Here is an 11,291-nt window from a genome sequence, read left to right as displayed (position 1 = left end):
AGGCTTGGTTCCCCAGGTCCCATGTTAGCCAGATGCACAAGGGGGCGCACGCGTCTGGAGTTCGTTTGCAGAGGCTGGAAGCCCTGGCGTGCCCATTCTCTCTCTCCCTCTATCTGTCTTTCTCTCTGTGTCTGTCGCTCTCAAATAAATAATTAAAAACTATTAAAAAATTTTTTTTTGATTGAGCCAATAGTAAAAGTGTTAAGACAGAGAACCAAGAAGGTCATCACAGCATAGGCAGCTTCTATTACAGTCATTAGCCATGTGGTCTTTGTAATTTCCTACTTAGGAGGCTATATGGAGACTCATAAAAAGGCCTCTCTGTGACAGGCTTAGTAATTATTAGGGCTGAAAGGTGGAGATAAAAGAATTCTAAACACAATTCTCAGAAACTTTTTGTTATTTAATATTATTTTTTTGAGGTAGGGTTTCACTTGAGCCCATGCTGACCTGGAATTCATTCAGTAGCCCCCAGGCTGGTCTGGAACTCATGGTGATCCTCTTACCTCTGCCTCTTGAGTGCTGTGATTAAAGGTGTGCTGCTACACCTGGCTCCCAGAAACCTTTTTTTTTTTTGAGGTGGGGTCTCGCTTTAGCCCAGGCTGACCTGGAATTCACTATGCAGCCTCAGGGTGGACTCGAATTCACAGCCGATTCACCTACCTCTGCCTCCAGAGTGCTGGGATTAAAGGGGTGCGCCACCACCCACGGCTCTTCCAGAAACTTAAACTCTCCTTTATATGAACCTATCAAGCCAGTGGAAGGCAAGTTAACTATGAATATGGCTAACAGATGCTTCTTCAAGGATGGAGAACTTGCTTTCCACCCCCTCCCCCACAACAATTTTAGCAAGATACAAAGTTTCAGAATGGGGACGGTGCTGTCATTTAAAGTGCGGAGGACACAGACACACAGCCATCTCCATTTCTCTTTAGCATGCCTAAACCGAAGCTTTGCACGTTCGGAATGACACAGTATGGTTGCAACATCTTACCTACACTGTGTCATTTTCTGTTACATAGCTACAGCTTAATCAAGGGCTACACTAGTTTCTAGTAGCAACTGGCTGTCCAGGGACTTAATCGGAAAGCACACTAAAAGCAAAGAGCAGCAGAGCAATTGAGGAAGATCACGGTGAGGCAGGGTCATAGATCAATGTGGTAACGAGAATTAGTGACATCTATGGATTCGTTCCGCGTACACACACCCTGCTTCAGGCCTTACATTGTGGGCACCGTTCCCGCCCTAAAAAAGCGTTGACATTTAAATGGAGGGATGCATTAGGAAGACTGGAGCAGAACAAATGGTTTTCCTCGATGTCAGGGAGAGGTTGTGTGTACTTTAGACCGAACCCCCATTAGAGGTCACACATACTCCAGTAAATCTTTGAAGCAAACCAAGCGGTTGGGATTTTTTTTTTTTTTCCAAAAGAAAAGATTTCCTCCACGAGCGATTTTCAATGCACTCATCCAACCATTCGACCTAATTCCACAGAGGTTTCTTAAAAATGCCCACTCGGTGCCAGGCACCGGTGCTGGTCTTGCAGGCGGCGAGAGTTCAAGAGTGATGATGCATGCCTCGTCGCTCTTGTGACTGCGCCGGGGAATGGGATCAGCCTTTCCCGTGGCCCCACGTGGTCCCCGCAGGTGAGCGTAGGTGTGAGCGCGGCTTGGGGGGGGGGGAAAGGAGGGAGGAGGAGAAGATCGTGCAAGACCACGTGTGCCGGGATGGCACGCGTCCGGGTGGCGCCGTGGGTCGGGTGAGTGGTGCAGGCGGTGCGGGCTCGGGGGACGAGGCTGGGGCCGGCGGCCGAGCGGGAAGCTCCCCGCGCGCGCGCAGGCCGGCGAGTGAGCGCGGGGGCGGGGCGGGGCGCGCGGGGGAGGGGGCGGGGCGTGCCGGCGCGCAGGCGCAGAGCGCGCGATCCGCAGCGCGCCGGGGGCGGGAGCAGCGAGCGCTGGAGGCCGTGGCCGCCGCCGCCGCCGCCGCCGCCGCCGCGGGGGGCTGCTGAAGGTTGCGGGGTGGGGTGGGGTGAGCGGCTCGGAGTCCCAGGAGAGCGAGCGAGCGAGAGAGAGAGAGAGCACCGGGTCGCCACGGACGATGGTGACCGCACGGCTCGGGTCGCTGCCGCCGCCGCTGCCTCCGCCTCCCGAGACGCAGCAGCCGAGGCCGGGCGCAGAAGCACCGCCGCTGTGAGCCGCCCGGGCCCCGCCGCCGCCGCCGCCGCCGCCGGATAGACAACCAGGAGGGCCGGCGAGACCTCCCGCGGGACCCGCACACCCGGAGGCCCGAGGTGACCGCGCCGTGGGCTGGCTGGGTGGGCCCCGGAGCATCCCTCGGGGTCCCCCCTCCGCTGGCCCACGTCTTCCCTCCCCTCCCCCACCGCGCCGGCTGCTTCCTCTTCTCCCCCGCCGCCCCCACCACCCTTCACCCCTTCCCCGGCTTTCGCGGAGGCCACGGCCTTTAAGCACCCCGCATCTTTCTTCCCAGCCTTCTGTTCCTTCCGCGATCCCCGATCGCCCGGAGGGTCCCGCGCTGAGCCCCTCCTCCAGGGGCCAGGCCTGGCTGCCGCCTCCTCGCCCTCCATCCATCTCCCCTCCCCTCCCGCCTTCCTGCTCTGGGATGGAGGGAGAGAGAGAGAGAGAGAGAGAGAGAAAGAGCCCGCACGTTCCCGAGATGCCCTCCGCTCGCCCCTCCACCCCCATTTGCCAGGCCTCTTCCAAGTCTCTTCCACAAGCCCGCTCCTTTGCTGGGGCTTTTGCATTTCCAACTTCACCTCTTCCTTTCCCCGCCTTTGTTGTCCTGTCCTTCCGTCCCTCTTTCCCTACATCTTACCCTTGGTCCACGCAGCCCCAAACTTAGCCTGACTGTGTTTGCAGGCGGTGCAAGGTTTGTAAAGAGGGGGGTAAGGGGGATGAGTGCAGAAAGGCCTGCCTAAACCTACGAGTGGGGGACCCCATGTCCCTTCTGCCTGTGATCCGAGGAGACTTCCTACAGTAACCGAGCTGCTCATCCTTCCTTTCTGAGCTGGCTTTTCCCTTCCCGCCCGTCATCCTTCTCCCTGGCCTGTTCTGCTTTTCTAACCCTGGGGATCCCATGCCCTCCCTGGTGGGATGGGCAACCCCCCATCCCGTTTGAAGGGGATTGGGCACTTGGCTCGAATCTTCTCCCCAAGCCTTTTCGGTGGTGTGTGGCGCGGCACGCAGTGCCAGCACCCTTGGCGAGACAGGAGGGGAGCTCCCTGGCTGCTCTTCCTGGCAGAGTTCTGGCTTCACGTAATCCCCTAGCCCTGGGGCCGCCGGGCCTCGCTGAGAGCGGGCTTGGGGTTACTAGAGTTCAAAAGCATCCGAGATGAGCGGGCGGGGGAGGAGGTGCTGCCGCGCCGCGGAGGAAGGGGCCTGGGCCGCGAGGAGGCATCAAAGATTAATGGATGGCTTTGCAAAGCTGTCTGCAGTAAACAGGAAACTCGTCTGAAAGGAAAGGAGAGGACTCACTCTCTGTCGTTCGCTCTCTCTTTCTCTTCCATCTCTGTCTGTCTGTCTGTCTCTCTCTCACCGAGTATGCCCTTCTACTGGATCTTGAATGTGGCCCAAAAGGATGAGCTGTCTGTCTGGGCTGCTGTCGTGACCCAGGCTGAACGCCCAACGGCAGGAGGGTTTTATTCCTTCTGTCTGTCCCTTGGATGGAAAGATGGCTCTTGCCGTTGTTCAGGGACTCCTCCTGGGTAGGACGGGGAGTCAGGAAATGGCTAGTAGTTTGTGCGGCAGTCAGGTACATTCAAAGTTAGCTGGCTGATCAGAGAGGGAGTGGGGAGGACCGGCTATATTTAAAACATGTGCCAATGCTTATGTAAGACGTGCGTTCTCCTGGTATCTCATTCAGTTCTGGGCGGAGTTTGCTATGCTTTTAGCTTTTAGCTCTGCTCTGTCATGTCACCTTTTAAGTTGTACCCTCCTAACAGCTGGACAACCACTTGAATCCCTTCCACCAATCGGCTTTTCTTAGCATTGGTTTTAATTAATGGCACATTTTCTTTTTAACTGGTTGGGGCAAAGAAAGGTTAATGATGATGAATGATGGTTTTGTTTTTCCTTGTTTGGTGCTGACAAGGGAGGTAGAAACTCTCAGACCTAGTTTACCCAAATTACCAATTTCTGTCTGTCCACATGTCAGCACCTTTACCTGTCACGAGTCTCTTCTGCATTGTCTTTACAAAGGGGGTTGAGATGAATGGTGCTCATTGCTTTTGCAAAATTACATTTTCTATTTCTGTTTCTTACTCAACAGTTTTTCAGCAGAGCCCAGCTGTCACTTTAAAAACCTACATGTTTTCCCCTGTTGGTCAGGGTGTTTTGATTTCTTCCTCTTCAGAACCTAAATATTGTCTTTTTAGGAAAGTGTAGTTTCCTAATCCACAAAAACCCAGTAGTAAACTGAAGGTTATACAAGACCTGTGTTCCTAAGTACACCGATTGCTTGTCTCAAGACCCTGAAAGTCATTGCTTGAAATGATTAGGGGCTTGTATTTGGTTAGCATTTATTGAACATTTCCTGTGTGTGTGTGTTTCAGTAAAGTGCTTTTCTTTTTTTTTTTTTTGCTGTCATAAAACGTGTTTGAGTAATACTTAGCTTCATCGCTCACAAAGATATCATATTGGAGTCTTACTCTTCCAGTTCTTTACAGAAGGGAAGTATAGGATCTTGCATGGAAGGTGAAATAATACAGAAAGTTTTTATTTTTGGATTTTCTTTGTTTTCAGGGCTCCTATTTATATTCTAGGGTCATTTGGTGTTGTGGGTTTAAGAGAATTTTGAAGGTTGGCAATCAGAAGTTAAAAAAAAAAGAATAAAAGGTAATTTTGAGTTCTTTCCAGTTTCTATCTCTGCCTTCTGAGTGCTGGGATTAAATTCATGTGCCACTATGCCTGGCCCTCTCCAGTTTTATAATATGCCCATTAACCCTGTTTGACTATAAGCCCAGGAAAAAAATTGAACCAACCTATATATAAGTGTGTGTGTACGCATATATATGTGTATATATGTATATTTACATATATGTATATATATGTACATATATACATATATGTAGACATACATATATGTATACATGTATATGTATATATATATATTTGAGGCAGGATCCCATTCTAGCCTCGTAGGGCCTGGAACTCACTTTGTATTCCCAGGTTGACCTCAAACTCGTGGTGATCCTACCTCAGCCTCCTATGTGCAGGGGTTACAGGCTTGAGTTACCATGTCCAGATAGAGATAAATAACTTTTTTTTTTTTTTTTACCCAGGAATGAAGATTCTGTTTTTTAAAATTTTTATGTGTGTGTGTGTGTGTGTGTGTGTGAGAGAGAGAGAGAGAGAGAGAGAGAGAGAGAGAGAGAGAGAGAATGGGTGTCCAGGGTTTCTTGCTGCTACAAATGAACTTGACACATGCGCTACTTTGCATCTGACTTTGCATGGGTGCTAGAGAATTGAACCCAGGTCAGCAGGTTTTGCCAGCAAATACTTTAAACCACTGAGTCATCTCCGCAAGTCCAAGGTTCTGTTTGTTTTTGTTTTTGTTTTCAAGGTAGGGTTTCACTGTAACTCAGACTGACCTGGAATTCACTACATGTTCTCAGGCTGGCCTTGAACTCAAGGCGAGCTTCCTACCTCTGCCTCTGATTGCTGACTGCTGGGACCACCATGCCCGGCTAAGGTTCTGTTTTTTTTGGTTTATTTTTATTTTTATTTTTATTTATTGAGGTTGGGTCTCACTGTAGCCCAGGCTTACCTGGAATTCACTATAAAATCTAAGGGTGGCCTCGAACTCACCACGATCCTCCTACCTCTGCCTCCCAAGTGCTAGGATTAAAGGCGAGTGCTTCCACATCTGGCTCAAAGGTCTGTCTCCATGTAACAAATCGTGATTTGGCAGGCAGGTGACATCATGTGCATCAGCAGACATAGATTTTATTTTATTTTTTGCATCTGTGTGAGTGCGTGCCCATGCCTGTGCACATGCGGAGGCCAGAGGCTGACATCCCGTGTCTTCCTCGCCCTTATTTTGGGCAACAGGGTCTTGCTAAACCTGGAGCACAGTATTGGGCTAGTCTGGCTCGTGGGATTCCCTGTCTCCACTTCACCAGTGCTCTGATTTTTTTTTTAAGAGTAATTATGCTGTTTAATTTGAAGTAAAAACGGCTATCCAGCATGTCACCCAAAGATGTTAAAAGACTGCAGGCATCTCCACATGTTTCCTAGAGACCATTTCACCCACTGCTCCGTTTAGCTGCTAGCCTCTTGTCTCTCTCTTCAGCAATGGTGAGGCGGATTCCTTTTCCTCTGGGAAGAGAAATCCATGCTTTGTTGCCTTTGCCAATAAGCCGGGTAGCAAAGCTGTTGCCATTGGCATCTTTCACATGAACCACATCAAAAGAGCCAGGATGTCTTTCTCTGTTAGTGATCGCACCAATTCTCCCCAAGTTTGCACCTCCAGTCACCATACAAAGGTTGCCAGTGTCAAACTTGATGAATTCAGTTATCTTGCCAGTTTCTAAATCAATCTGAATGGTGTCATTCACTTTAATGAGGGGATCGGGGTAGCGAATTGGACGAGCATCATGGATCACCAGATAGGGATTCCTTTTGTGCCCACAAAGATTTTTCTCACTTTGTACAACTTATACTTGGCCTCCTCAGGAGTAATACGATGAACAGCACAGCGACCCTTTGTATCATAGATCAGATGGAAATTCTCTCCAGTCTTGTCAATGCTGATGACATCCATAAACCCAGCTGGGTAGGTTATGTCAGTCCTGACTTTGCCGTCAATCTTAATGAAGCGCTGCATGCAGATTTTCTTTACTTCATCTCCGGTTAGGGCATACTTAAGTCTGTTCCTTAAGAAAATAATCAGAGGCAGACATTCTCTCAGTTTGTGGGGCCCAGTGGATGGACGAGGAGCAAATACGCCAGTCAATTTATCCAGCATCCAATGTTTTGGAGCCGCTACTCTCTTCAGGTGCTTTTTGGGACCAGGAGCCATGGCTGTGCTGGGAACGGAAAGAGAGACCAGTGCTGTGATTATAAGCACATGCCACCACACTGGATTCGGGAATCTGAACTCAGGTCTGCTCGCTTACATCACAAGTGCTTTACTCGCTGGACCATCTCGTAGCCTCCGAACTTTGATAGCTGTTGGTTTTGTGCTGGTGTTAAAATGTAGCATAAGGTTTTTATCTGTGATATCTACTACCTGCCATGCATACACTTATTTCAGAAAAGTTCAAAAATGGTCTTTTTTTAAAAGTGATTTTTGATTTTCTGTAATTAAGATTTTTTTCTTCATGTGGCTATAATATGACCATCTTATCACTTACTAAAATACAGAATTATTAAAGTACAGAAATAGAGAAACATTGACTAATGGATGTGTTATTAAATGGGCACATTTCATTCTACCTAAGATTCTTCAGACACTAGACTCCAGTTAACTGTGCTGTGGAGTTTGGGGATCTTTCTTCCTCTTTTGGGTATCCTTCTGCTGACAGCTTAAAGGACCCTGGGTTTCCTTTTTAAAAAATATATTTTATTTATTTGAGAGAGAGAAAGGGGGGTAGAGAATGGGTGCACCAGGGCCTCCAGCCACTGCAAACGAACTCAAGATGCGTGTGTCCCCTTGTGCATTTGGCTTACATGGGTCTTGGAGAATTGAACTTGGGATCCTTTGGCTTTTCAGGCAAGTGCTTTAACCACTAAGCCATCTCTCCAGCCCATCCTTTTTTAGTTTTAGTTTGTGAGATGGGGATCAGTCAATAACAGGGAACCTGTGGTTTTCATCTAATGACTACACACACACACACACACACACACACACACACACACTCTTTTTTGTTTTAATTTTACATAGGTTATAGTCTTGTATCTCTTTATCTCAGTCCCCATTTCCCTGTGGGCCCTCCTTAGTAGGGTCCTTGGTGTTCACTGTGGGGCAGTTAGGGCCTCCAGTTTCTGGGAGATCAGCTAATGAGTTTCTTTTGTAATAGAGATTATTGTGTAAGGATTAGAGAGTGGTTTCCCCAGTGTCAGATCTAGATTTCTAAAACAGAATTATTTGTTGTAATTTTTTTCTTTATCCCTTTTAGAGTTATATAAAGGTTAAAGGTGATATTTTAAAGTAATATTAGAGGTAGACGAAATAAGTGTGAACCACAGTTATTAACTCAGATCCTTTGGTTAGAAGAACAGTAATAGTGACTTATATTGGATTCTAGAATTTGGCAAAATAATGAACTTTTTCATTATCATATAAAGGCTGACAGAGATACTGGGGTCCCACAGTGTACTCTAGGTTTTGTTGTAGGACCCCAGTTCTGCTGATGTTCACAGCCTGTGTATGCCCACCCGTCTACTTTTAAGTCGGCAGTGGACTGCTTAAGAGACCTACAGTGAAGTGTTGTGCGAACAGTTGTTATTACTGACTGCATTGTTAGGAGCAGTGATGAGAAGAAAGTCTGTTCGTGCTTCATGCAGCCATGTCTTCAGTATTTTCCTTGAGTCCAGTGCAGAAGCTATGGACGTGGACAGTCCACTACTGCCAAGAGCTTTCACAGAGCTCCGGATCCCAATAGGTATGGCTTGCAATAATTGCTGATTAGAGATCCGATTTTCAGTGCTTTTTTCCACTTTAGGACACGGCTGTTTGGTTTTGATTCTTGCAGAGTGTGTGTGTAGGAAAATTATTAAAAGGCTTCATTCACTTAAGATAATCAGAATTAGACTTGGATTCACTTAAAATGATCAGAATTATCCCACCACTTGGGAGGCAGAAGTAGGAGGATCCCCATGAGTTTGAGGCCACCCTGAGAGTACGTACGTATGTAGTGAATTCCAGGTAGCCTGGGCTAGAGTGAAACCCTACCTTGAACAACAAAAAAACAAATCAGAATTATAGTTTTCAGCACAAATATTAATTATATTGTTGATAGTATATATAAGAACAAGTTATATGTAGCATTTATAGAATAGGGTATATTATATACAATAACATTTGTGTTAGGGAAATGGTTGATACACGGTCATTAAAAGCGTGTGTTGATGGTGTGTTAAGTTGAGCTGCTTTTCAGTTCTAAGTTAGGAAGTCATGAAAATTGGGGGGTAAGCTGGAAATACTGACAAATATCTAACCATAGCATAGCAATCTGTCACTATAATTTCCTTCAGAAATGAATGTTTTCCTTTATCCTGTGATGTTTGAAATTACTGCCAGAGCTAGAAATGTGCTTTGCTTTCTCAGCAAAATTCTTCAAAGGATATTGTGAGTAGTCCAGAACTCTCTTGCCTCCCGAATGTCCTTTAGCCTCTCTCTGCCTTCTTTCTGTGTGCTCTTCTTTCATCCCTGGAGCTGGTTTCCATCTCTGCACCCAGAGCTGCTGCATGGAACTGTCCTTTTAAGAACCTTGTCCTGCTTTTCCTTAACTTCCTGATTCCTCCCTCTTTCTCTCTTCATTCTCTTACTGCTTACTGTTCTGGGCACCATGCCTGCCTTCTTCCATGTGCTTGCATGGCTGTGCGTCAAGGGAAGCATTTCAGGAGCCTAATTTTCCTACTTTGGAGAGAGCCTGTGGCGATTCTAAGCTAAGAGTTTACGATTGTTCATCTGCATCATTGTAAGTTCTCCCAGTTGTAAACTTAGGGTTCTGCTGGGGTTGTAGCTCTGTGCTGGATTGTTTGTCTAGTATGTGCCAAGCCCTGGGTTTGATCCTCAGCATTGTAAAAGGGAAAAGAAAAAGATCCTGTAAGTTTAGTACTTTTTTGGCTGTAAATGAATGAATCAAAGGGGAAGACTATATAAGATGTTGCAAATGGAATTTCTGAATAGCTTAGGCTTTCTCATTTAGTAAATATTTAAGATTTACCTTTTTAAAGAGCTAAGTAAATCTTAATTATTAGGAATGTATTTTCTACAAATTAATTGGGCAGAGTTACAGTATATGTTTTTAAAGATTTATATTTATTTATTTGAGACAGAAGGGAGAGAGAAAGAATGGGCCCACTAGGGCCTCCAGCCACTGCAAACGGAACTCCACATGTGCGCCGCCTTGTGCATCTGGCTTGTGTGGGACCTGGAGAATCAAACCTGGGTCCTTAGCCTTTGCAGGCATGGACCTTAACTGCTAAGTTATCTCTCTCCAGCCCAATTTACAGTATTTTCCCAGGGTATTTTGTTGCTAAGTTCTAAGCTTTGGAGGAAGTGACTTCTTGAAGTATTGAAGTTTGAACCTTTGATCACAGTCATGTCGCAGACCAGAAAGTGAAAGCTTTTTTTTTTTTAAATTTTATGGATAGTTACCATAATTATAGACAATAAACTATGATAATTCCCTCCCCGTCCCTACTTTCCCCTCACAAATCCACCCTCCATTGTATCCCTCCCCCCTCTCAGTTGGTCTGTCTTTTATTTTGATGTCAGGTATGCCACTTTTAACCCCATCACTAGGGAGGCAGAGGTAGGAGGATCACCTGTGAGTTTGAGGCCAGCTTGGCACTATATAGTGAATTCCAAGTCAGCCTGGGCTAGAGGGAGGCCCTACCTCGAAAAACACAAACAGAAAAAGTGAAACCTTTTTCATACAAAGCTAAATTTCATAAATACCTAAAAGCAGTCAAGGTGGCTGAAGGGATTTTAGTTTTTGTGGCAATCATTATATTCATATATTATATATATTAGAGGATTTCAAAAAGTTGTTCATGTCAACTTATTTATTTATTTATTTATTTTTGTTTTTTTGATTTGTTTTTTCGTAGGGTCTTGCTCTAGCCCAGGCTGACCTGGAATTCACTATGTAGTCTCAGGGTGGCCTCGAACTCAAAGTGATCCTCCTACCTCTGTCTCCCGAGTGCTGGGATTAAAGGTATGCCACCATGCCCACCTCAACTTATTTTCACATGTTGTATCTTCTGAATTTTAGGTCTTCTCCAAGAAGAAAATAAACCAAACCAAACCAGTAAAACCATGGCTGCAAAGGAGAAACTGGAGGCGATGTTGAACGTGGCCTTGCGGGTGCCCAGCATCATGCTGCTGGACGTCCTGTACAGATGGGATGTCAGCTCCTTTTTCCAGCAGATCCAAAGAAGTAGCCTCAATAACAACCCTCTTTTCCAGTACAAGTATTTGGCTCTTAATATGCATTATGTAGGTAAGTAAGTGCCTCCATACATTTTCCTGCTTATTATCAGTATTTTCACATTTGGGTAAAACGAGCTTCATTTACACAGAGCTGATTGAGATAGAGTGGCCAG

The 11,291-nt window shown here is 46.5% G+C and overlaps 1 protein-coding gene and 1 pseudogene across 1 annotated transcript in view; one reads left to right on the top strand and one right to left on the bottom strand.

Annotated features, from left to right (window-relative positions):
* Nucleotides 1-2,028: 2,028 nt before the first annotated feature.
* Rnf145 (ring finger protein 145) overlaps nt 2,029-11,291 on the top strand; it is a 54,993-nt gene continuing 45,730 nt past the window's right edge. Inside the window, exons 1-2 of the mRNA XM_045152491.1 lie at nt 2,029-2,290; nt 10,961-11,188. Of these exons, the coding sequence (XP_045008426.1) occupies nt 11,005-11,188 (184 nt within the window). The 5' untranslated portion in view covers nt 2,029-2,290; nt 10,961-11,004. The remainder of the gene's footprint in view (nt 2,291-10,960; nt 11,189-11,291) is intronic.
* On the bottom strand, nt 6,145-7,036 carry LOC101593982 (annotated as a pseudogene).

This window comes from Jaculus jaculus, chromosome 6, assembly GCF_020740685.1.
Source record: "Jaculus jaculus isolate mJacJac1 chromosome 6, mJacJac1.mat.Y.cur, whole genome shotgun sequence".
Lineage (NCBI taxonomy): Eukaryota > Metazoa > Chordata > Mammalia > Rodentia > Dipodidae > Jaculus > Jaculus jaculus.
This window is presented reverse-complemented; position numbering and strand designations above follow the sequence as displayed.